At 35.2% G+C, this 27,786-nt stretch overlaps 1 protein-coding gene across 7 annotated transcripts in view; it reads left to right on the top strand.

Moving 5' to 3' along the window:
* NPAS3 (neuronal PAS domain protein 3) overlaps positions 1-27,786 on the top strand; it is a 597,540-nt gene that overhangs the window by 389,087 nt on the left and 180,667 nt on the right. For all 7 annotated transcript variants that reach the window (XM_065753476.1, XM_065753462.1, XM_065753444.1 and 4 more), the window contains one exon: positions 23,729-23,818. In XM_065753476.1, coding sequence (XP_065609548.1) covers positions 23,729-23,818 — 90 coding nt within the window. The remainder of the gene's footprint in view (positions 1-23,728; positions 23,819-27,786) is intronic.

Here is a 27,786-nt window from a genome sequence, read left to right as displayed (position 1 = left end):
AAGGTGAGAAGTTGATTTTTATCACCCCAATTTCTACAGAAATTTTTTATTCAATAATTCTTGTTCAGTGCATAACTAGTGCAGGTTTTCTCATATGTTGCCCAGTGTCTTAAAAAAAAAAAAACACAGATAGTCATGTCGTAATTCTTGTTTAGCTGAATCTCCAGCACTGTTCCTTGTTTTCTAGCAGTTTTTAGCAGCACAGTTTCCCTTGGGATTAAATTAACATAGTCATAATGATGGCTACTTTCCAATATCTACATTTGATCCCTGAAAGTGGAAGACTGATTTTAACTTGGCCCTGCTGGATTTAAATCCCTTAATAGCATAGACTTGGGCTGTGTATGAGATCTTCTCGATCCTCATCCTTTTCAGTATTCAGACTAGTACACTATTTTCTGTCATTGCTTACATACTTCTTTGGCTTGTGAATTGTGCATTTGCTCTTTCTCTTCATTCCAAAAAGTACAGGGCTTTCTCCCTTTTGACTTTGCAGTCATAATACAAATAGGTGTTTTCTTCTACCAGATAACTTTAAACAGTTTATCTGGAGTATTTTCCATTTAAGCTTGGAATATATTACTTATTTTATGAAGATGGCTAACATTTTATATTCAGCGTGTGGTAGAATTTCCACAGATAGCGGGGGGAAAAAAAAAAGAGTAACTCAAAGTTTTGTTAGTGAATTATAACCACAAATGCCTGAAGTTTTAGCTACATATTCACATGCTGCTGTAATGGGTCTGACTTCTGTAGCTGTTGAACATCTACATTTTTTGGATGAAATTAGTGAGTGCTGACCATGAATTACATCTGTAGAGCATCACTCAGATCTTTAAGAAGACAGATTTAAATCTCACTATAATGGGCACTAATAGCAGTACTAATCTGGTAGGACTTCATTTTTTTTCTGGTGTTGCTGACACTCCAAATTACGAGAATGGATTCTATACCCAGTGTCAGGTAGCTGAAATAAAAACATGGGTGTATATTTACCCTTAAGGCCTTTAAGTTCTTTCTACAATCACTTTTGAACTCTGGGCATCTAATAGCTTTGCAGCTACAAATTTCAACCTGCCCTTCACTATGTACCTTGCTTCATACTTCCTTACTTTGGATATCCAATTATACCTGCAAAATTAGGATCCTTATCTAGTAAAGTTAATTGTTGTATTCAACATCGATCAGTGAAAATAATGATGTGGACACTGCTAGGGACTACATCTTCTTTCTCATTCTACAACCTCACAAGGTTATTTTGTAAATAAATTAATGTTTATGAGGCACTCAGATACGGTTGTGACGAGCATCATAGAGAAGCCCAGAAGAAAGCTTATACTTCTGTGTTCAGAGCATGGTTTGCATAGAATGCAGTAAATAAAGCCTAGGGCCACACATTTACCACTGAAGAGGAAACAAAATATCAAATAGCTGTTCATTAAAGCAACATTATCTATCACGCGCAGTGAATGATGCAGGAATTACACTGGATTTCTTTCTGCTTTGCAGCACTCAGCCTTGCAGTCTTAGTCATACAGTAGAATCTGAGAATCCTTAAAGTTGGCATGGACCTTTAAAGGTCATCTACTCTAACTCCCCTGCAATGAACAGGGACACCATAGCTAGATCAGGTAGCACAGGGCCTGGTCCAGCCTTGCCTTGAATGTCTCCAGGGAGGGGACATCTACCACATATCTGGGCAGCCTATTCCAGTGTCTCACCACCCTCCCTGTAAAGGACTTTTTCTTTATAAATAACCTAAAGCTATCCTCTTTAAGATGGAAACCATTTTTCCTTGTTTCTGTCACAACAGACCCTGCTGAAGAGTCTCTCCTTTCTTCTAGCTCCCCTTTAGATACTGAAAGGCCGCTATCAGATCTCCCTGGAGCCTTATCTTCTCTAGACTGAGCAGCCCCAGCTCTTTCAGCCTGTCCTCATAGGATAAGTGCTCAATCCCTTGGATCACTTCTGTGCCCCTCTTCTGGACACACTCCAACAGTTCATTGTTTCTTCTGTACTGAGGACTCCACATCTTGGCACAGTACTCCAGGTGAGGCCTCACCAGTGCAGAGTAGTGGGGCAAGATCACCTCCCTTGACCTGTTGGCCACACTTCTTTTGATGCAGGCCAGGATATGGTTGGCCTACTGCAGAACCAGCAGAATAACTAAAATAAATGTTTATTTAATCTGTGTGCTTTAGCACAAGAGAAGGAGGAAATCATTTGTTGATTTGTTGATAGCAGAAAAGCAGTGGGAATCCAAATTCATGAACACCAATACAAGTTTTGGAGGGAAATTTGATGTAGTGGAAAATTCTCTCGGTTCTATTTCAGAGAGTCTATTTTGTTCCCTATCATTTTAATTTTTTCCCATTTCTAGAACTTCCCAGTGCCTCTGCTTGTTCAACCTGTCTGTATTTCCAATCAGCCTCATTTCCATTCTCTTTGTTAACCCTAATCCTTTGCTTGTATCCTATCTACAAGACAGATCTAGTTCCATAATTTTTTTAACTCCGTCTTTGCTGCGTTACTTTACAACAAAACATACTCAGAGTCCTCTAAATTTTGACTTGATTTGAAGTTCTTTTGTCAGTTTATGACAGTAGCTCCAATCTTAATGTCCTTAATTACTTCTGTAGTCATCGCTATGTCCATTCCTAATCCCAGTGTCTTTCTTGCAGACAAGTGTTTCCATTCCCCTCTCAGTCCTTCACAATTCTTTGCCTCTGTTTCTCCCACAAGTCCTGGTTCGTGTTCACGTTCAGACAAGGCACGTTTTTCCTCCAAGCTACTGGACAGATCATCAAAAGGCATGTGATTGGCCAAGAGGCAGATTTTAGTTTTGGTTGTGACATACCACCGACCCAGTGCAAACTAAAAGTGAAAAGTTTTGTTCATGTGCCAGCAATTTCTAGCAGGACTTATGTCTGGTTTTAATGAAATAATTTAGAATTTTAGGTATTTGTGCTCTGGTCATTTTCTACAGGACATGTAAATTGGAGTTTTATTCAAAAATTCCTTGCTTAAATGAATGGATTTGAACAGAATGGTTTACAGAAAAAAAAGTCATAAAACTTTTTCACATAGGCAAACTAAAACATTTTTTCTTTACTCATTTGACTAAATTGTCTCAGAAATTCAGCCTGTGGCTTATAACAGAGAAGTAATAAACTTAAAATCTTGTTTGAAGAATGAAATACCTGCTATTCTGCAAGGTTTGTTTTTTTCTTCCTAAAGAAATAATTACTAAGAATATATAATTTTATTTTGTTATTCTTTACAGTGGTCTCTTCCAAAATGAATTTCTGTCTATGCTGATCAGTTTTTTTTTCTAATTAATCTTAATACTGTCATTGAAGCCACCATGTCCATTAGTTATACCAACAGAGCAAAATGAAGAATGGGAAAGTCTTCCCTGCAGCTCATGTTTTGGACAGATAAGTTGAGGACTATCTCCTGATAATTGATGCAGCCTGATTGCTGGAAAAAAAATATCACGTAAGTTTCCCACTAGTGTTATCAGAGACTCAATAGCATATACATCTTGTGTACAGTGACCGGATGTCCTTCCAAAATCACATTATATTTATTTCATTATATTAGAAGATCAACGTCTACTGTTCCCATTTCATTCTTATTATAAACTAGGTCACCAGGCTGAATCCTTTTTAGGGAATCATGTAGTTTGTGTCGTATATGTTACCCTGGAAAGTGTTGCCTAACAAATAGTCCAACAATGTCAGAAGGGGATGTGGCTCTTCAATACAAATTCCTTTCCAAATTGCACCGGTTTTGTACTGATTAACTCATTTCATTATAGTGCTGTCACTCCTGACATCCACAGGAATAAATGAGTAAAACCAGGAGCCTGAATATATTTCTACTGAATGTTTGTACATCTACATCTAGCAGTCTGAAATAACGTTTATCACTAAACAGATTTAGTCATGCTACATTTCCACAAATAACATGCAATAGGTTTATGATCAAAGTGGAATGTGAAGTTCATTTTGAAAACAAGCAATATATGCAAAATACTTGATGAGTGTTAGAAAAAGGGAAGTTAATAAATGCAGTCACTGTTCCATTTATTTTGTACCAATGTAGAGCTGTCTGGATCTATAGAAATCTAGATATTGTGCAGGGACTGACATAGATGTAGATAATTATATAGATGTGGTTTTTGACCTTTATAACTACGAATAAATTTATTGGAAAGAAAAAAAAAATGAGTGTGCACTCAAGGTTCATTGACTTTTTTACATCATGTGGCTTATCAGATATTGCATCCTGATAAGCAAGGATCTTGAAGGATGTTAGTGTGGTACCTGAATGTCTTCAGCTAACCTGGAGACCCATACATAAAATTCTACTTTGGCATTATATATCCATCATTTACCAAATGACTTCTGATGTTGTTAACATAAATAGGAAAGTGCTTGTCTTACCCTAGACAACATATTTCTCCTAACTTCTTTGTTACTTTTGTAACAAAGAAAATTATTTCTTGAAGGTCTTTGTAAGGTGAAAGAGTTTGTTCTGACAGCAGAATTTCATACTGGATTACCTAGTATTTCCTGCTGACAGTGAGCTAGTGTTGACCACTGTTAGAGTGTAGTACTTTAAGAATGTTTTTACTTACATACAAAAGACTTTTTCAGCACGCTGCATTGGACTGCCAAGTCTGTACAGATTCACACAGCTAAAATGTTTGAGCAGTATTTTTTTAAACACTCCAGAAAGTATGAAGTAATTTCCAACAGGAAACTGAACAAAATGTTCTGTAGGTATGTCCATGGGGATTCTCTTGTAAGAAGATACTGTGGGAAAATTTATCATTTGATGCAGTCTAGCATTTTCCAGAGGTAGTATCAATCTTTGTAAGAAGAGAATAAGCTATCTCTGGCAGGAAAAGGTTCATAATATATAAGCTGAAAAAAAAGATCCTTCACAGGAAAATAATTTCTTCATCTCTGATGTTGATATACAGATGTTGATATACTGATATTTGTCCTTTCTTGTGCCTTTGCCATGTATGCTGCTCTAGAGAAGATATGTTATTTTTTCTGGCACTATTGGAGAACCAAATACTTTTTGGATAGCTAAATCATATATTCACACAGTAGTATGCAATAGGCTGATGTTCTTTCTATGAAGCATTTTACTGGAAACACAGCTGAATGTTTTTTCTTATGCCCACTCTATTTTCTCTTGCACATTTTCAGTTTTTTAATTTTCTTGCCTATTTTTCATCATATTCAACTTTCAAGAAAGATTGAACTTATTCTTGCCACTCTACTGTGCCCTCCTCCACATTTTTTTTTTTTTTTTTGAGTTAAGCTTTCCAATTTCCTTCCTTTCCATTCTTCACCTCCATCTAGTTTTCATCCTTCCAGCAGATTCAGGAACCCACTCCAAAGCTTTTCTGCTTTGGATTCATGAGAAATGCTCTGTATCTTGAAAGTAGCAAGGAGAATATTTCTGCTAAGTCAAATTTTAACACATGCTCCTAGTTTCTCTCTGGGACAAAAAAATAACTTCAAAACTCTCAGAAAATATAAAAATAATAGTCATATTTTCTCATTATTTTCTGAACACTGACATTAAGCATTGATGTTAGAAACAGAATTTACAAATGCCTCTAGAACATATTTAAGAAAATAACCTAGTACTCCATTTCAACTCGTTGGTCACATCTCTGTGACTGTGCAGAACTTCAATGATAAGAGGGGAAAGTGGGACCTTGGCCACTATTTTATGCAAGACTTAGTTTTCCTTCTTTTTTAATAGAAGTTTCTTACTGCTTGTGAATAAACTTGGTTGAGTGTGAACTCAGGTACTGAACAGTTTATGAATCTACAGACAGGTTATTTTCATGCCTCTGTACTTGTTCTTAGGTGTTCCTTGTAGCTGTGTAATGGAACAGGTACGGGGCTATTCAAGGATGGCCTGTAAGAGAACATTGTGAATATTTTTAATCTGATCCAAGGGCAGGTAGATACTGTAGTCACTTTCTGGGAAGGCCAAATGAAGATATTTGTGCTAGATGAGGTGTGTATTTTTTTCTCTTTTTCTGATCAGTTAGATGTGACTGAGCAAAATATATGTCTGACTGTATAGACAAGCAGAAACCAGTCACGTGACTGTGAAATCAACTGGAAATGTGAGGCTGGCATTCAGAAAAAGTAGGCTCATCAACTTGGAGCTAGTAGAACGAAATCATCAAAAATAGCAGCATTGTTGGACTCCCACTATGTTTTTTTTCTTGGTAGGATAGATACCAGTACATGCACTGACTGTGAGAACGCTGCTGAAGTCAATCTGTCTCTAGTACTGTCCTGCATAGTGTTCTCAATTGTTACATTCTTACATATATATATATGTATGTGTGGGTGTAATCAGCCTGTGTCAGGCAACAATGTCACTGGTTTAATTAAAAAGCAATCAATTTCGGGTTTTTTTATGCCTTCCAAATGTGTGTTCCAGAAGGAGGCTGTTTCTTCATTTTTAAAGACAGAAAACAGATTTTCTTACTGTATAAGAACAGAAACAGCTTTTCTAATCTTCGGGTTATGCTCTGATACTGTCCTTCAGGCATCAGTTTTAAAACTCCCATTAACGTTAACAGGAATTGTTTGTGCCTCAGTCTAAAAAATATTTTGAATCATTCTTTTTCTTCTGGTGATGTAAAAAATTCCCCCAATCCTACTTAGTACATTTGGTTGTGACTGTGACTCAAACTTACAGACTATAAAATGCAGTGATCTCAGGATAATTTAGAAGGGTCGGTGTTGTCTGCTCCCATGTTATAGATGAAAAAAGGGTAAGACACTTAAATGTCCAGAGAGCAACTTACACAGTGAACAAGCTAATGAAGAAGGGCTCTTGTAATCCTTTGACATTAGCCTTGAGCCTTCCAGAAGGCAACAGTGACATACTTCTTAACATTTGTTTTTCAAGTAAGTTTATTAGAATTTCTGAGAGATAATTTGTGCAAATAAAAGGATTTTTGTAAAAAGTAAGCAGTTCAAAACAGTAGGGGTAATCTGTTATATTTGTTATCACAAGCTCTGCAGTTCAGACAGAATCGAAGATTAAATATCAAACTGACAAGATTTAAACAGTCGTAAAGCAATACTTCCATGCTGAAATTTTAAAAGATATTTTAGGTAACAACTTGTCTCGTTTCTGTAGCAAACCAAGTTCATTTCTTTTTTTGCTCCAGACAAGAGCTGGATTAAATTGTAGTGTGTTAATCAGCATGCACAATGAGAATACAGCTTGGCAACATAAAAAAGATGCTCCAGTATTTAACCATATGAAAGAAAAATGTTAGTTTCATGTTGTCCCAATCTCTCAATCCCAATCTTTTCCCTAAAAATTCTCTCTAAAATGAGGAATGAGATAAAGCTTTCCTCATGTTTTGATGGAGATGAATAATGAGGTTCCAGTTGTAACTGGGAGAACTGATGGAATCACGTTACCAAGGCCAAACAGCAGCTACAGACATGTGACAAAACTTCAGCCTCCTAGAGGCAAAAAATAAATCATTTTTAAAGATCACATTGGTCTTGAGAGGAAAGTAATTGCAGTGAGACCAATTGTCTAAGTCTTATGTCTGGGGTTTTGAAAAGATAGGCCTTGAAAATCAGTGTTTTAGCTAAATGTGATAGCTGATCATTAGAAGTCATGATGAAGTGATTTAGAGAAGCTTGTTTTGAGATTTTTGTTGGAATTAAAACATATTTTTCAGGAATATGTATTTCTCTTTAAACTCAGGTATGCTTGCCTGCTCCCTCACCCACACATGCATGTCATGTTTCTACTCAGAATGTTGTGTGGGCCAGTTGTTATTGACTTGATCTTTCTCTTTGGAAGAATATCTGCCCATACTGTTAAAGCCTACAGAGAATTATTTATTTATTTTTATCATCTTCATGCAAAGTGTATGGGGTGGAGTATTTCACCCAGTTGAAAACTGAAAAAAAATGCTATCAATCATCTCTCTGGTGGAGACACATTCAGGAAAAGATAAAAATTCGAGGGAAAATTGAGTTTCCAGCTTGAGAAGAACAAATGATGGAATGTGGTGATTTCCCAAGATTATTGGTGTGTTTAGGCTATCTTCCATCCAAATTACTATTTGTGTCCATCTGTCACAGACTTTGATCATGTCACTCACTAAAAACTACCATAGCTAGACTCTTTAAGTTGTGTTGAGTTTCAGAAGACTGAGTATTGTTATGGGAAATGGACAAATGGTTTTCAGAACCTCTTTGCACATTAAACTCCCCAAGGAAAGGACAGCTCATGTATTCCTTTCAAGCCCCACATTGCAAATAATGTAAATTGGTAGCAGCTTTGTGGTGAGAGTGCCTCATTGTGGTAGTCCTTGGTCTTCTTTGTGTTGCTGTTTCTCTCAAGTGATTTTCTTTGCTTACGAAAGTGGCAGAATTTAGGCTTGTAGACAGTTGAACTTACTGCTTGTTTCCTAAAGAGCTCCCACAAATGTATTTTTAAATCCTTGAATTTGGGTTGTTGACCATGATGAAGGTGCATATATTTATCTAATGTATGTCATTTCTTGCCATACACAATTACAAATTTTTTGCCCAAATGAAATTCATCCAGTGTTTTGAATTTGCTATAAATACACAATTCAGCTGTATTTCTATCCTTTGTGTCAACATTGAAATTCCCATGTTCTATGTTTAGCTTGAATAATTACCAAACCATTTGCAATTAGAAATCTAGCATATGACCTCACACTGATTTATTCCTTCATTTCTTTCTGTATTTAATACATTTCAGATACTGAAAATACCAAATCTTTGTCCTTTTATTTTGATGTTTATCAGTAATGGAAACATTCCAAAACAATCAACCAAATACCTATGCTTTGTTCATTTATTGCCTTCTCTGAAGATAAATTGACTGTACTCAACTCTCTTCAGCATTTTTCTTCACCTAGATATTATTGCCTTGTGCAGCCACCCCAAGGTGACTGTTATCACTTAATTAAATCCTTGCACGCTGGGAAGAAAAAACAACATTGTTCGTTCATAACCCCAAGGAGTTTTTTTTTTTTTCTTTAAGCCACTAAGCTTTTTCCCTGTTTTATTAACTTATTCCTGGCTACAACAAGACATACTTTGTTGATGAGCAAAAGGTTGTATTAGCTTTTTATTTTCTCGGTAAACTTATCTTTTCTCTGGGAAAAAAAAAAATGTGGGCATTACAACAAAGAAAAAAATGGGATCTCTCCAAACCCTGCAATTCTAGTAAAGGTTTCTGTAAACATCAAGCTAGTAAAGAGGAACAGGGGAGTAGCAGGAAGGAAATGAGAAAATAAAATGCAAACATAAAATTGGAACAAGACAAAAAAGTAAGGTGATGTGTATGTACACAAAGAAACTACTGCAATGCTAAGGGAAAATCAGCATAAAGAATAGCATTCTTTGAACAGAAAAATACATCAGAGCTCTTTATGTTACTGTCTAGGGCAGCATCTTTTTATTAGCCTCCTGGTTAATGTCTTCTCTCTGTTTATTGATTGTAGACTGCACAACACTCTACGTATTACCTTTGCGCATTTTTTTCCACAGTGCACAGTCCTACTTGAATACCATAAGAGGAAATATTGCAGATGAGCCATTCATTGAATATGTGAGACCTGTGATTTCTTTTATGTTCCTTTAAGCACAATACTCCATATGAGAAAGTTCACTTGAAGCTGTAAGTTGCCAGAATATGCTGTCTTTTAGCTCATTTCTAGTCCATTAAATGAAGGACCAGAAAATAGGTTTATCTGCTCTAAAATTTGGGCTCAAACAACCATATATATTTGTTCATGATGCTAAATCATTTTGATACCTGCTGTGTTCAACAAGCGTTTAGAGAAAGTAAATGCTATTTAAAGCTGTAATATTTGCAAGAGCAGTTTATGCTGTGGTATCATTTGTATGAAAAGCATAAATTTTAGTGCATAATAGGGCATGTCTTTGAAGTAGTTGGATAATTATAATTTTTTAAACATTATTACATGTAACATGTCGTTAATAGCTATTGTAGGTCATAGTTTATGTGTGAACTTCAAAGCATTGCTGGATTTATGTGGACCTGCTCCAAATCCACCATCTCTGTAGTATATCCCCATAGTTAGTTTTCTAGAAAGTCCCTGTTTGTGCTAAAATTTCATCCTAAATTCTGTGATTATTTTTTTCTTTCAGTGCATTGGCCTTCTTGTCTGCAGCTTTCTGAATCAAAACATAAAATTTACATTTATTTAGCCTAAATGTCTCCTTTTCTTAGCCATAACAAAAATCTTTCAGTTTACCTTCAGAGATTCAAGGAATGCGTGCAGTAGATTTGACTCCTACGTGGGTATTAACCCATACTCTCTGGTTTTGTCTAATCTATTTTACCTTTGAGGCCTGTAGACTATCTACAGATCTATCTGCACGTCTTAGTGAATATATCAGAGACGGTTATCTGTAGTCTCTCTTTTTCAAATAAAGGCAGTAGCAAATTTATCGGTTATCAGGATTTTAGGTATGGTTTGGTTTGAAATTACTGTTTAAGAATAGTACAGGAAACACTAATTTTGCTCTGAATTAAGTTTTGGGGTCAAAAAGTTAAAATTCTTCAGAAGGAGGTTTGGATTTTTGTGAGAGGACTGTCACCAGAATTTGGTGTTTATATTTGTTACTCTAGATGCACTAATATCAAGTAGCTGCAGTATGTGCATACTTTCTGGTTTTGTCAGATTTTTTTCTTTTTCTTGTGAGTTGCTAATCAGAAATTCTCATTCTACATTTGTGTTAGTACAGATGAGTTTTCAAAAATAATTTAAATAATAGCTTTGTGGTATCAGTGGGAGAATAGCGGCTTCATTGTAGACTTGAGAAATGGCAAAGGTATTTTCTGATGGAGAATTTTATTCCAACAGAGTGCAGCTAGAAATATGTGGCAAGATAAAGTGCAGCATAAAACAAGAATGCTTTAAAGTTTCATGCAATGTGAATGTCTATCATTTAGGGTCAAAAAGTCTTTTGAATTTCAAAGCACCCTGCTAGGTTTGTTTTATCATCTCTTAAAAAAAAAACATAATTTAGAAATAAAAACAGTTTGTCTTAAGTGCCATAGGAAATATGCTTTAGCAAGTGGAATTGGAATCCTGCTATGGATAGGACTAGGCTGAAAAACTGTAGATTTTAAATGCTAACTCAAACAGTCCTCTCAGATGTGTAAAACATTTGGTTGTATTTCTATTCAGTTACTCTGTGTGCTTGTGCTTCTGCACTTTCCCATCTGGTTTCAAGCCAGAATCAGGGAAGGACTGATAAAACACCATTTCTTTTTCACTATAGTGACTGAAAACAGATTGAAGGAATTCAGATAAATGTCGGAACTCATTAAAGCACGACCACTTAAATTTATTTATTTTAAGTTAGAAGGGTTGCTGCCAATTAAAACGGCAAATTTATATGCAGAATTCTATCCATGCTGCTTCCTCTGTTGTGTGTCAGGCAGCATGTTCGTTTGGGCAAGGTTGTACAGTACAAAAACTGAACTGGAAAGGCATTCATACAGCAGTATAAAAGGCACTGACCAGAAACTAGTTGCCTTTGTGATTTTGGCTCAAGGTAGATTTCCAGTGATTTAAGGAAAGAGAAGTAAATGGAGAAAGTATTAAGCCACTGAGATGGGTAAAATTAATTTGAGGAAATTCTGCTTTGTATTGTATATTGTATATATATATCTTGTATATATGTAAAATATATATATATATATATTTTTTTTACAAAAAGGTTGAAGTTAAACTTGCATTAGAAGTTCTTAGGTTGATGTGCCATGAGCAGGACTTGAAAGGGAGCTGCACCAGGGAGATGTCGAACTGCAGTATTATAGGACCTCCACGTAGCAGGAGAAGGAATTTAACAGTGTACAGTAATAATGCCAGCATAACTGAATAAACTGCATGAGATTTAGAGAATCAAGTAAACATGTAAGGTATTGCTTAGGATCTGAAAAAAAGAAAAAAAAAAATATATATATATATATATTGTTCAAGGCAGGAGACAATAGCAGGTAAATGCGACTTCTTTAAGGAGCCAAAAGGAGAATAATATCACAGTGGAAGCAGAAAAAACTAGGATGTTACATTCGCACTGAGTGCTTCTGAGTTAAAAGAAAATGGTGCTAACACTTGAAAAGTATAGAGGAGTTTTCTTTCACCAGTTCTGTAGATGAAGGCAATTTTATCACAGTCACCTCAGGAAGAGACTTTAACTCAGGTCTCACAAGTTGGAGTGAAACAGATAGTAACAGTATAGAGCAATATGTCAGTTCTGACTCAGGACAGGGGATACAATGTACAGATTGTTGACATTCACAATAAACAGGGATGGTTGGGTCTAGACTTATTTGGAGCTCTTTAGATAGTGTGGTGTGTGCACTACTGGTACAGCAGACAGCTGTTGCACTCTGCAATCTGAATGAAATCTTGATCACTATTTAATGAGCAGGTTATTGTTATTTTAAGCTGGAGTTTCTCCAGGGGACCCCTTAAAGGGTGTCTAAGTGTGGCTGTGCACTTAGACGGTGCTAAACATACAAAGGAACATTTTCATGTGGTTACTGTGAAACTGACTTTCAAATGATGATCTTGGTTGAAACCTTGTATTTCTGGCTTCTGCTGGTGGTATATGGACAAATCATAACCCACTCATCCCTCCCCATGCTAGGATGTAGGATTTTATTATGTAAATACAGACCCTTAATTATCACAGCAGTCAGAGGTGCCACAGTAATGTATTAACTTGCATTTATAAAAGAATATAAACCTTCCTCACTGAAAGAACTGTTCAGTTGATATGCTTGAATTTATGCAATAAGCTGGTAAACAGCAAAATCCATATTTATATTTACCAACATCACTCAGGGGAGAAAAAAAAACAAGGGGGGGTGGGGGGGAGAGGGAAGAAACTGAGAGAGGAACAGAGTGAGAAAAGCAGTATTTTCTCACAACCTAGGGTGAGATTGGAGTTCTGCTGATGGCAGAGGTACATGCTTGTCTTCTCACCTGCTCTCACATTCCAGCTGTGAAAAAGAATTGGAAGGTCAGTGTAGTGTTCTGTAGTAACAAACTGGTTCGTAGACCTCCAATTCCATCAGGATAATTGATTTTCATGTAAGTGTGCATTCCCAACTTTCATGTGAAATATACTGCTGGAGTGATGCACTCCAACCTCAAAATGCTTGAAGAAAGTACAGCAACCCATCATAGAGACTTCAACTTTACTGTGTAGAAAGCAGATGCAGTGTAGAGTTTCTTCAGGGGAAGATTTTGACATACTTCTATTATTAATGAAATTTCTAACTTGTTTCCAGAAATTGTTTGTTTTCTATTAGTCTTGTCAATTCACAGTACTCCTGTGTTCCCTGCTCTTAATTCCACTATGGAGTAAATGGAAACTGATCTTCCACGAGTGTCAGAATAGTACGGCATAGTTCTTTGTTGACTTCCATCTAATCTTCTGTAGACTTTTGTGCACAGGTTGTGCAAATTGGCTGAGGATTTTTCAGTACCCAGGAAGCCTTTAAGCTCTTTCTGCTATGTAAATGATATGGTGACTGATACTGTAGGAACTCATAGTTCAGCAAAGGCTGATGAAGGGTCTTTTCTCCATTATCAGTCTATTTTCACTTATTCTGGATGAATTTCTCTGAGATCTTTGCCTGTTTATCATATCTAGTATTAGAATCTAGTGCTAGGATGCTGTTAGCAGGAAGAAGTAGTCACGCAGGGCAGAGGAAACTAAGTTCAAAGTGGGAAGAACTACTTCACCATCCAGACCTCGAAGAGATGTGGGTATGTTTTTTTCATGCCCATTTAAACCTTTCTAGTAACTTGCAGGATTTGTTCATGGCAGTCCAGATCCTTCTTGTTTCAAGGATCACAGAAGTACAAAATCAATTGTAAAAGTTCTGGAGGCATTTCTTTGCTGAATAGAATCTTGAATAGAAAAGCAAGTGGCTGCTTAAACTTTGTCCAGCTGTAGATATATTCTACTAATCTTCAATTTGGACATCTATGGAACCACTACAGAATTCCATATGTGTAGGAAAACTTAAGTGTATAGGAAATGGATCTACCACCGTAGAATACCGATTAATGTCAGCTGGAGAAGTTCTCAGCTAACTAGGACCAGATTCTGCCTCCTTTGAATTGCAACATGGGATAAAAGGGTGAAGATAAGAGCATTAGATTGTTGTTTTTTTGTGACTGTTCATTCATTTTTGCTGTTGTTGTTTCCCCCCATGCATCTGCCAGAGGTTAGTTAGAAATGGCACTGGATTTGATGAACTTCAGAAATATTCCTTCTATTTTATGGTCTTATTTTTTCTATATTAGGTTGTCCATAAAGTATTCCAAGGTCTCTAAGTACTCTCAATGCTCTTCTTTCAAGAAGAGTATAGATCAGTATGATTAGTGTGATAGGCTAGGTAAAGGACTCAACTCAATTTGTCATTCAAATCTATTTCGGCTATCTGTATTACCATTTAATAGATTAAAGATGCTAAACTTGAGCCTCTTATCCTGTTATTTCCTGAGCACAGCCCTTCTGCTTCATGTATTCTCACTTCCATTGCAGTTTCATACATGTGAACTCAGTCATGGGCTGGAGGGCTAATTCTTGCAAGCCAATTGTCATGACCAGTCATCAGAGCATCTGAGCACTTGCTGATGAGTGCAGGTGTTATTTTAAGAGTAACAGATCCTCCCTATTTTTTGTCTAGTCTTTAGACAATAAACATTTATATAACTTATAATATATAATTTATATAACAGCTTAACCAAACAGGCAGGCATACAGTGTTTATGAATGATTTGAATAATCATAAACAGAAGTACTCATACAACATTAAATAAAGGGGCTTTAAACTTGCTACTTTGAAAACAATTCACAGTTGACAATTGCTCCCAGTCAGTTGTCTTTTTGTATACACTCCCATCTGCACTGTGGGTTCCATTCAGATCAGTGCCCCACAGACTCTTTCTGAGTCTCAGGCTGAGGTGCAGGTCCGGGGACTTAGCCATTATTCTGTCAGCACTCAGTATTTACCCTAAATCCTGCTACTGTGTCAGTTTACTCTTTTGGTTTTGGCACTTGTACTAGTAAATACTGTAAGCACCTGCAAAATTTTAAGTCCTTAGGGTAGCAGCTTTTGAAGCACAAATGAATGTATGATCAGAATATTTGTACCAACAAAGAACAGAAACCACTTGATATTAAAATTCTGTATATCCAAAGCAAAGCCAATCAATTCATAGACAGATATACACTTAACCCTGGCTGAAACAATCAAACTCTCAGAGTAAATGGTAAATAATTTAAACTCTATATGATAATTCTTACACTATATAGTATATTGGATTGTATTAGGTGGAGCACAGTTATTGGTACTACGGTCTACTATCCAAATAGTCTGGAAGCAGAACTAGACATTGTTTATAATTGAAGGGTAGGAGTGCATCAGGAATTGGCTTCATAAAGATGATAAAGATTATAAAGGTCAGCACTTTAATACACAAGTCCAAGAAAGCTGAATTTTAACTGAGTGCAACATGTTGAATCCCTCCCTCAATAGTCTTTTTTTCTTCATTTTTCTTTATACTAATTGTGTACTTTTTTCCTCTCAAGGAAGGAGAATAGTAAAGAAAAGATAAATATCCTTCCTATTAAGCTTTTAAATTCAGCGTTTTCAACAGCGGTTAGTATAGCATGTACTAATGTAAATCAGTGTTTTATTTCAGTAATGAATAATTTATGCAGAAGAATGGAAAATTAACAATAGCATTTTTCAGTGAGAACAGCAATTTTTCATCTTTTATTGTGTACTAGCAGACCCCCAGAATGTCCCACTAATGGTTTAAATGTTATGTTGAAAACTTAAGTCTATGCACAGCAAGCTTACTTTTCTCAGTTATTTTTCAAAGATGTCCATTCAAACAGTTAAAGCTGAAGTTACTCAGACTAACTGGTTCAGATTGTTCAGACTTTTGTGGAGTTCACTTTTCACATGGAAAAGTTCAGTTTGAAATTTTTCAGAGTGCAGTCCACAGACCTGGAAACCACAGATACAGAGGGAATGCATGGTTTATTCAATATCTTTTTGCAATGAAACTTTTATTAAACTATTTTCATTACATGTAAAAAAAATGTATGTACAACTTATCATCTTCCACCCCACCCATTCGAAAAAAGGCAAAGAGAGTAAATTCATACTGTCTTTTACTAGTGGATGCTACTCCCCTTGTAAAATATTTTCCTCAAAGGTGATTGCCTCCTCCCCAGCACAGGGATGAAAAAGGTTCAGAAACTTCAAGTTCTAGCATGTCATCAGACTGTTAAGATCTTAATGCCATATAAGTTGAAATAACCTACTCCACTTCAGCCATCATTCTACTGTGTAAGATATTGGACCGCTTCTAACAAATAGTTTAATTCCCTCAGTGCACATCAGTGCATGCATGAAAACCTGCACGAAGAATTTCAGCAGTTCATCCCAGTAATTTGGATCAGTTCACCAAACAGAAGGAGAATGAGAAGAGATAGAGAGGATGTAGCAAAATAGTACAAGTAGTTAACCAAAAAAATTCATATAGATAACTGAACATCGTCTGGTTTATATCATTTAAATCAATTTTGTTATTCTGATTTTTTATTTTGACATTTATATGGCTTTCTACAAGCTATGTGAAAGTTTTGGACAAAAAAAAGAAAGATCTTCTGATAAACAGGATGCAGAATAATTACAAACTATCTGTCTTGGAGTTTGGTGAGGGTTTTTTTTGTTGTTGGTGGTGGTGTTTTTTTTTTTCCACATTATTAAGCCATACTCTCTTTCTTCAAATAGCAATACATTTTAACCCAAGGATATAGTTTTTTCTCATACTGTGATGCCAACTTTTCAGAAAGTTAGTTTTCGTGGTGCAGTTTCATCTGTGCAGTCAGGATGGCTTGAGATTTTGTAGAAATATAGAATGGCCTTCTAGAAAATATTTAAATTACTATAAACAAAGTCCCTAAAAGTAATTTATTGTTTTTTTTATTTTTTTCTTGAACTCGCATAAGATTTTTAGTCTTCCTGTGATTCTGTTTATAGTCTTCCTATGATATTTTTCAGTTTCCTGTTGGTGAATACACCTGGGAATACACCTTGAGCATCCAGCTGACAGATTTCAAACATTATTCTTGTCTCTAAATTTTTCTTCTCTGTAGTCTCTTGCTGATCCTGATCTGGAACAAAATCTCTTATTTTTAAATCAAGTAGTCTGCCTCCAAGTTTTTTCTGCTTTGTTTACATAAACACATTTATTCTGTGAGGCTGGTGAAAGATTAATCGAGGGAATCAGTAAAGTTTACTCTTTTGTCTCTTGATTTCAAGCTACAAAACAGATCTTATTATTGACACATTTATTTTCAGGCACTTCCTTGTTGTCATACATTGAATCCTGACCACAAAAGCAGAGTGTGAAGCTGACCACTCAGGGTCCTAGTATCAAAATCTTTTCTAATTGCATCCTTTGAGCTTGTCCTCTTGCATAATCTTTTTTACTGCAGTCATTTATTTTTTGTCAGATACGTGTTGCTTGCCAAATATGTGTCGCTGATTCACAAAGAATATATGGTCATATAACAATGCATTGACTGTGATTGAAAAATTGCACTGGTATGAGAGTTGAAAACAGAATTTTGTGTTTTTTGGTATTCTTACATTATGGTAAACAAAAGAAAAAAGAAAAAAAAGTTCATAGCCAAAGGGTCACTGCAGAAATTTTATGCCTTTTTATTTTATTTGGATTTTGTTGCTGTTGTACTCTGCGAAGTATTAACAAGACTGAAAAGGAGAAATAAAGCTTTTAGAGATTTATGTAAGTCAACAGATGACCGATCTTCATTTATATTGATGTATCAAATACAATATATGTAAGATCACAGTTCCAGGAATAATAAACTCATTTTCTCACGATACTTAATTGTGAAGGCCCAAGGTCAGATTTCCCACTTAAGTAGTTAGTATTTTGTATGTCGGTGTTGCTGGAAGGTATTATTGTGGTTTGTTGTAAGAGCACAGTAAATGGGCACTGAAGCTTTGAATCTGAGTTCTGTTAGCCACTGTCTGTGCTGTTCATCTTATTTGAGAGCCCTGACCAAGAATTCTTGCCATTCAGAGATGAAACACGTGTTTTTGTTGCTATCTGTAGTAAACCATGTTCCTAACTCATGCTATAACGTGTTAAATGCACTATGTGATGATATGTTTATTGCAAGAGAAGAACTATTTTTTTTCAGTGTCAGTTGCATCCTCTTTACCCTCTCATTTAAGGAAAAAATCTAGATATTTTTGCTGTTGTGGAATATTGTATGTTTAATTGATGACAGGCTTTTTAATGCTCAGCTCTAGTTATGATATAATTATGTTACAACATTGAAAAATTCCAATTAAGATGATCTGTTTGCAAAGAAAAATTTAGTATATCAATTAATCTATTTTATCAGTGTAAGTAGTCCCTTCTCCAGCCCCTCTGTCTTGATCAGAGCCTGAGATACAAGAAAAATATCACAGATGCATGCTGCATTGGACAAAGAACACATGCATGCATTTAAATCATGTGTATCTTACTTTTTACTGATGTAATTGTGAAATATTGTCTTTTCGCATTCATAATTAGGGGTGAAACAGATGGTGAAGGCTTACTTTAAAATAATCTATCATTAAAATAACCTAGCCTACTGGTAATTCTTCACTCTAACTGGAGTTTAGGTCAGGGTAACAGGGTTTTTTGCAATGTTGGAATACACTAAAAGGAATTAGGGACTGTATGGATAGTATGAAATATGAGGATATTCTCCAGAAGGACACCGTAGTAAGACTCCAATGAATTAAGTTTGTCTGTGGTGGGTATATGCAAAAATAGCTGGGACAAAATCCCTCTGACAAATATAAATCCATTTAGTGCAATGCATTATACATTAGCATATATTCGGTCAAAGTGGTACAGTGGGTTTCATATCTTGAAAGGAAATAACCTCAGTATTCAACAAACACTGTACAAGCCACTTAGTATTTTGGGTTAAAATCCTGTACTTTACATTTTCATTATTCTGATGTCAGAGGACATAAATTATAATTATTGGCGTCATTATTCAAAGGTGCTGTAGCTAGTGACTTTTACATCTGAGTCTCACTTCCTTCATGTCTACCACATTGACTTGCTGATATGTGACAAAGGAAATCTTATATCAGTCCTGTCTTGCTAGCTTAGAACAGTTTTCAGGAATAAGAGAACTGGCTCAATAAATCAGATACTTCCATATCTTTAAAGCATTTATTTTAGTGCTTCCTCTAAGATTTCATTCTCTAACAGCTTTGAAGAAAGCATATAGATTTCAGCATGGTATTATGATAAATCTTCTCAAGGAGGGGCAAGCATTAACATTTGTGTCGGTTCTTTTTCATCTTAATCCAACCTTGGTTAATAATCAGAAAATTCTACATAGCGGGTAAGAAGATGTAATTAACCCTTTGACCCCAGAATCTTAATTGGCGCCTGTTGAAAACAGTGGGGCAATATAAAAAAAAAAAATATTAAAAAGTAGCCTGTGGTGATTGAAACAGCATAATACATAATGGTTTTCTGAAATAAAAGTACTGGGGAAATTCAGCTTTAATCACATTTTGCATATGAGCAGTCAGTGTAGGTTTAAACACAAAGTTGCCTGTCTTTTTAAAATTTAATTGTGCTTGAAATTGGCATGGACATTCATCCTGACCACCTTTAAGGCGCCATAGTAGATGGGATAGCACAAAGTTTATGAAAGTCAATTTCACTTTTAAAAATAATAACAAAATGAACTCAAGAATACTTTCTTAACAGAAGATGTTGTACTTTGATATTCTCCTTCAATGAAAATATTTTATGGAATAGTCTTTGCCTTTGCATGCCCTATTTCTACGTCATAGTTGACGATAACCTTGGAACTGTGGAATATCCAAAACGCAAATCCTGTCTTCCTCTGACCTACAGCAAAATTCCTGCTGGAAATGACAATGTGCTCCTCAGTTTAAAAGTCAGACTTGAAAGCTGACTAAATTCAGTACCCTTCTCACATTTATTGGCTTCTTGGCTATGCAAATGTAATATAAATAATACTTCCAAAGATTTCTCATTAAAACAAAATTGTTTGTAAATAGATACAATGATACCATATATTCTTCTTCAGTATATAATATAACCCCTCCTATGTTATCTGCCAGCTTTCTCTGAGGTCTATTGCTCTCTTGGCATGCACAAAGGACATACGCTTTATGAAAAATTGAAAAATTTCAACACGCATTACTTAAATAATAAATATTCATAAATAATACCTATGAATAACGAATGAGGCAGTCCTTCAGAACTACTGTTTGACCTGTATAAGGAACAACAACACTGTCACAAAAGGGGTCCATCTCAGTCAGTCCTTTTGTGTAGGTGGGGAGGAACTGCCTCGTTTTGGAAGGTGACCATTTCTTCTACTATTTCTATGGTCATTTTTCTCTGATAAGAGGACTTGAGCTTATTCCTTCTGATGTCTTTGTATTTTGAGCATGGAAATAGTTAGCTGCTCTACTAGCAATTAACTACTGGCTCTTCCAAAATATGATTAAATAATATTTCAAATTTTGCTCAATTTAATAAAATGGTGAATTATATCAGTATTTTAATTCAAATATAACTTCAGGAAGCAGGGAAAGGAAAAAGAGAAAAAATGCATGACTACCACAGAGTTCTCTGTTGTCTTTCTTAGCTTAATTAATTTTATGATATGGAAAATGACTAGTTATGAAAGCAGCCTGAAAAGTTGTAGGTATGTTACACTGGCCCTGCCGTTCCATCAGTGGTGCCATAGTAACCTCCCTTGTAAAACTAGGAGGTAAATAGTAAAGGATGTTCTCCGAAAGGGCAGCGGAACAGGATAAAGCATTAAAACTGTTTAACTGAAAGACAAGGGTGAAACAGAGGAGTAACATGAAAAAGCTACTTAAGACTTATGAACGTGAAAAAGATACTTAACGCTTCTCATATTAAGACTCCCCTTAGCTGCTGGGGACTTTAAAAACTTGGGCCATAAAAGTTGTAATTTCTTTTTATTCATGTCTACCTGTGATTTTATTTATTAATATATTTCCAGTTTTAGTCAATTCCAAGTCAACACTGAGGAGAATATTTCTGCTTAATTAGTGTCGAAAGCTTTTTATAAATTTCTGCTTCACTAAGAAGCCTGAGTTCTTAAATAAGATCATGCTTACTTAGAAGAGAAGCAAGAAGGCCATTACTCAGAGAATTACATTTTGCTATTCTCCCAAAACTCTATCCAGATTTGCCAGATAATTACACAGTAATATAATGTACTGAACAGAACAGATCATAAATGTGCCCTGAGTACATGGAGCCTTTTTCCAGTAAAAGAAGGGAATCACACAAATTGGATATGTTAAAAATGGGAAGAAGAAAGTTGTTTTTATGTGATACCCCACAAAAAAAAAATAAAAAACAACACAAAAACCTATGAGATTTCTTTATTAAAGATATTATTGAGCCAACTTAATATTTTGATTGGAAAAGAATCCTGAGCACGCTAGTTGTAGAACTAATTACATAAAATATCACCTGTCATGACCATGCAAACTAGTAACAACCTGAGGTTAGAAAGAAACTTTTAGCAGGCCGGTCATTACCTACCTATCTGGCACTGATATTTCAAGCACTGTTCTGAAGTAGGTGTGGACTGTTGGATCCAGGAATATCAACCACTCCTGGTAGTCATTAGTCTGATTCAGTATGGCAAGTTGTTGTTGGAAAATGGCATTTTAGCAAGGACATACATGGGTGGCCAGGGAATCGGACCGATGGTTTTCAGTTTTATTTCTAACAGAGGATTAAAACAATTTCCTCAAAGGAATCTGGGACAGAGAATAAGGACAATTTATACTGAGACCCTTAAAGATCTACTGTTCTGATCTTTCTGTGCTAGGGAAAGTGGATAGTAACAGAAGAAACTATATGTAGTTAGGGAGATCAAATGTGTAAAGGTTTTGATTGTTCTTGTATAGATCCCAGTTTGAACTTCACTGCTCCAAATTTGCCACCTGTTATTGATGTTAAAATTCAAGGAACTGATGTTAATCATTTAAAAAGAAATGATGATGATTTATAAGAGGCCATAAATGACTTGCATAATGTAAATGTTTTTACATGAAGGAAATCTATGTAGATTTACATTTTTATTAATTCATAAATATAAATTAGAGTATTTTTTAATGCAGTAAGGGTTTGTTTTCCAATATGTGGTGTATTTTTTTTTTTTTTAGAAAACACAGATTTTTGAATCATTTACTACATCAGAGTGGAGTGAACACTTCCTAAATGACAGTTTCTGACTAGCAGTGTATTAGAACTTAATAAAAGAACAGAAGAATCAAAGAAATTTAAAAGAAGAAATCACTGTTCTGTATTTGAAAAGAAGTGAAATGATTTCATGACTTTGTTGTCTAGTATTTCCTTGAATTTGTCTGCATCTGTTATCTTGTTCTTCCAAAACCATGCTGATCTCTCAGTGTCATTATGCTTTTGCTCTACACACACTTTTATACCAAATGAATTTTCAGGATGGGATGTTTTGGGATTGTTTCTTTTCCATCTTACTGTTTGGGGTGTTTTGTATCCCCTGATGTATATATTTTTGCATTTCCAGGCTTCATAAGTTTGTTAATTAATTAATTTATTGATTGATTTTGCCAGCAGTCAGTCTTTTAAAAAGCATAAAACTAAAGGCACATGTTGTAGTATTGTTCCTAGAGAAGATTTGCTTGTATTCCTAGACATATATTTCCATCTTGATATGCAGTGATTTGCTGTACATGTCAGTTTAGAATATAGTCCTTTGTTTATTGACTGCAGTCATGTTTCAAAAGATATGCATCAATCTGTGCACTTCCGCAGTTTGCAGTTGCAATGGAATCTGCATCCAAAGAGAGAACCTGTCAAACTAAAATCTGATCTAGAGTTTTATACCAAAGGGATGAAATTCATAATATTTCTATAGGCCTAAGCTGTAAACACATTTGACAGTAATCTGCTGATTGGCTTTGTTTGTTGTCTCACAAAAGGAAAATGGTGTGTGTGTAATCCTCAATTAATTAACAAATTACTTAGGCCCATAGTGGTTTGAGTGATAGTAGGATTTTATTTTCTTTTTCTCGTTTTCTTTTCAGTTTTCTCTGCTTTTATTCTGGGGAGTCAGGGGAATCTTCCTACATACCATTTGACTGGAAGGCCGTTTGTTTTCCTTATTTATTTCTTACTGTAAAAAAAACAAAACAACAAACAAAAAAAAACATTTTATTTTTCCATATTTCTCCTAGATGCAAATAAGATAATTTCATATAGTATATGGCAGATATAAGCATAATAGTAAGTCCTTCAACTTTGGAATATACTTGTGTTGATTTTTAATCTATAAATTTTACAAATAAATTGTCTTAAGAATTCAAATTAAAAACACACGTGAATATTTTCCTCAATTTGTTCTGTGATACCTTTGTTTGAATCTATCTCTGTCTAGAAGTTAGAATTTTTAGTTAATTTATTTGCTATTCTTTTCTTTCTCTGCAGTCCCTGGATGGATTTGTATTTGCACTAAATCAAGAAGGAAAATTTTTGTACATTTCTGAAACTGTCTCCATCTACTTAGGCCTGTCCCAAGTAAGTACACACTTTCAATTCTACAGCATAACTGTGTGTAATATGTTCTTCTGTTTCTATTTTAAAAGGAACTATAATAATCTAATTTATGTATTTTGCATGGATTATTCAATTAGTTATTTAAAGCTGCATCTGGTTCATCCTGAGAAGTAATTGAAAAACATGTCTATCACTATTGGATGTTCAAATAAGATACACTTGTGCCTGAAAACTTTTTTGCCATGAACAATCATTATTAATTTATTGAAAACAAATGAAGTTTCTTTTCTTGGTTGTTTTGAACTTTAAACCTCTATACCTGATAGGAAAGGGACACGTTAATAGTACTTCCCTTGTGTCCTATTACTGGATGTTTATGGAGTACCCTGCATTATCTAGGGAGCTGACACAATGACAGGGAGTCATTTGGAGTCAAGAAATGCTGAAAGAGACTATTAAAATGTCTTGCAGGGAGGGTTCCAACAAGGACATGTTTTGCTGCTTCCACAAATGTTCACTAATACAAAGAAAATACCTTACATATAGTATTTTTTAATGTAATTGCTAACAACTGTTTTTCAAAGATTAAAAGAGAGGATAGAAATTAAGGGAAAGTTGTTTGCTGGTACTTAGTCCTAATCCTGCTGCATTCAGAAATCTTTTGTTAGAATAGCTTCTTTCTACTTGGTTTAGAAATGCAGAAGAAAGATTTTGCATGATGATTTGCAGGGTAAGATATTTATTTCTATTGCACTCACTCAGAGGAGTAAAAGAAAATCTGATATAAATATTTATTTCCTTTAAATTAGTACCCTTACTTTATGAGGAGACAAGTATTATCACTGATAATTGTTAGTTTTGCTGTACTTCAACAGTAATGAAATTGGAAATTTAACTTTCAGTGTGGAAAATTACTAATTTTGATTAATATGTGGTGAGAATTATGATAGATTTTCAAGTCCTCAAAGAAAATGCAAGAAATTGGTTGTAGTAAGTTCAGTAACTGTTATTTGGGGTTGGCTTTAGCAAAGCAAAGCAAATGCTAGAGCTATTTCTTACTCATATCTGTATTCTTTTCTCTCATTAAAGTCCCTTGTTTTGTAATAGACTTTAATACCTGTCTTAATCTTTTTGAGAATTGGTATCAAGATTCACAGATTTTGAAATTGGTGCACCACCATGTTGCTAATTCAGTAAAGAATCAGAACTTTAATGTTTATTATTGTCTTATGCTCATGTTAGTCTGTTTTATGCATAGTATCCAACAAAGTTTAACAAGCCAGTAAAGAAGAAGGATGGATAATTAGTTTAAGCAGGTAAATGCTAATTAGGAAACTCCTGAAAGGCATCCATTATACAGTAGCTTAAAACAAATTTTACAGCCCTGGTTAGTGGTGTAATCCAAATTCTGTCAAGGCAACTGCATTTTCTGTAATTGAGATGTGTATGTTTGCTTTGCATAACAGATGGCTCTGTATGCTTAGACTGATAGCTAGGAAAATAATAATTGCATTATTCTGGCCAAAAGAATATTAGCTCTTGGGTTTTGGCCATTTCAGTCAGTCCTCCTGCCAGCACAGCATATGCACATATATGGATTGGATTTTCAAGGAAATTGATGCATCTGGAATAGTGTGGCCATCTGAAATATCATCTGTTCAAGAAAAATTTGGCTTTAACCCTATGCTAGTCCCTTGTTAAAAACATTTTCTGCCACTATCTTTTTAACTATAGGACTCAGTAAACCTTCGCTTACTCTGAACTTAGATCCAGTTGGTGAGGCTTTGCACCTCATCTTGATCCCTATGTACATCAGGAAAGGATTCTGATAAATTAAGCAGTTTTCTTTGCATGTTAGAGTCTTTAATATATCAGTGCAAATGTTTCCTTGTATTCATTGCTGAAGATATTGATGGTAAAATAATATCAACTTGGAAGCAGGACTGTGGCTTCTATTATGTTAACAGATGATATCTACTGAGATCTGCTCAAATATCTTTAATTTTTACTTGTCATCTGTCTTTGCTTTGTATGTCTTTGACCTATTACACTTTTAATCTATTGTTTGGTTTGTATACTATTGTACAGCTAGGTTTCCAGCAATTACAAAAGAAACACTGCAGCTACTTGACACTAAATCACTATTCAAAGCAATATTTTTTGCAAAAAATATTAGTAAGAATATCCATAAAATCATTCCTGAAACTAGGCGTGGAAATGCTAGTATTTCCACTACAACAATCTTAATTTTGAATTTCTGAAAGGCTGCTATGTTATACGTGTGGTATTGCATTTCTTGCACTGCAGGTAAACATTGATGTGTTCCTATCCTGATATAAGCCCCCACCCCCAACTATGTATTTGTATAGAACCTCTAGGCAGTTTTGCATTTCAAAAAGTCTGGGTGTACATTTATAAGCATTTTTATTTGAATCATCATCTTGGAGTGCTGACTTTGGAGTCTTATAAGATATAAGATATTTTCTTAGAGACTTCAATCTTTTTCTTTTTTTTTTATGCTGGTATGCATAGATATTATATATGTTTCATACTTGCGAAGAAAAAATCTCATGTCTCTTAGCAAAAGGAAAATAATAATTATATCAACTCTTAGCAGGTGAAAACCCTTTTTAACTGAACCCCGTTTTTGTCTTCTCTGAACACTGAGAACCAGTGGTAGAAAACAAATGGTTGCTGATACTGGTAGCTGCAAGGCTAATAGTAAAAAAAAAAACCTGACAAAATACTATCTTGGAAGGTGGTCTGGCAATGGTATTAATAAAGTTTCTTCCAGCAATTATGACAATGTATTCAAACAGTAAACAATAATTAAAATACATATTCTTTCAACATTGTAATGAATGTAACTTCCATATAGAGAGACACAGAAGTATATCTGTTTAGAACACTATCTCTCAGCTAATGTTAACCAAGAATTTCAAGCTAATTTGGCAGACATGGATTTTGGTGTTTCAGAGCAGTTCACTGTGGAATTGCAATCAGAGCAGTTTCAGAGGACATGGACATGCTGAAGTAGAGAGAAAGATAATGTTAGCTGAAAATAAGAACTGAGAGAAGAAGTGAAAGAAACATTAAAAAAAACAAAATCTACCAGTTATATCCTTTAGTCTATATAGTCTCAGTCCTGATATAGCTGAGGCAAGCTGGAATAGTCCAACGCACTTGTCAGTACTCACTAGTTTCAGTATCTGTAGTGCATATTGGAAGACATAGGCAGGTCCAGAACCACACAGTATAGCAAGGATTTCTTCTGTTGGACTACATGACTGGTGATGGTGTAGTTTCCCCTTGTGCCAGGGCAAACAGCTTGTTACACTGCACCTCTGTAATGATTCAAAACTGCTTTGTCTACGTCTGTTCTAGGACATTTTCAAGTTAGTAGATAATTTTCAAAACCCAGCCCCAGTTTTCCTTTAGGAAATGGGACGGGGCACTTGGAAGTCAATATAAATACCTAACTAATCTCAATTCTTATGCAAAGTCTTGGCATTTGAGACTTAGTGCAAATTAATGCTGATGTAAGTAGTAAAAAATGGGGAGAAAAGTCCATCTGGAACAAGGGAAAAAATTAACAGACATATGAGGTTTCAGGGTCAATAGAAAATATTATGGACTGATAAGCTCAGTAGAATACCTTTCAGGAAAGAAGTTCTTAATCATCTCTCCACAAACGGTTGTACTCAGTGAGGATATTATGCATTACTTCCTTTCTTTGAGGCCTGCACCTGAAAGTAAAATATTTCACACCTTTGCTTCAGCTTGTCTAGGACACAGACCAGGTTTGCAAATTGGCCTGTTGCAGAGAAAGCTCATTAAAAAGGAGCAGTGCAGCTGCAGAGATAATAAAAGGTAATAGAGGAGAAGAAAAAAATATAAAAGAAAATTGTTGAGATTTTGTAATTTTTAAAACAGAGCAAGCAAAGCCAGCCACATGTGTAGTGTGTTACTAATAGCATAACCTATCTCCT

This window comes from Cyrtonyx montezumae, unplaced genomic scaffold (assembly GCF_038088225.1).
Source record: "Cyrtonyx montezumae isolate F1298 unplaced genomic scaffold, pur_monq_1.0 scaffold_10, whole genome shotgun sequence".
In the NCBI taxonomy this organism is placed as follows: Eukaryota; Metazoa; Chordata; class Aves; order Galliformes; family Odontophoridae; genus Cyrtonyx; species Cyrtonyx montezumae.
Note: the sequence above shows the minus strand (reverse complement) of the source record. Positions and strands in the feature narration are given on the sequence as shown.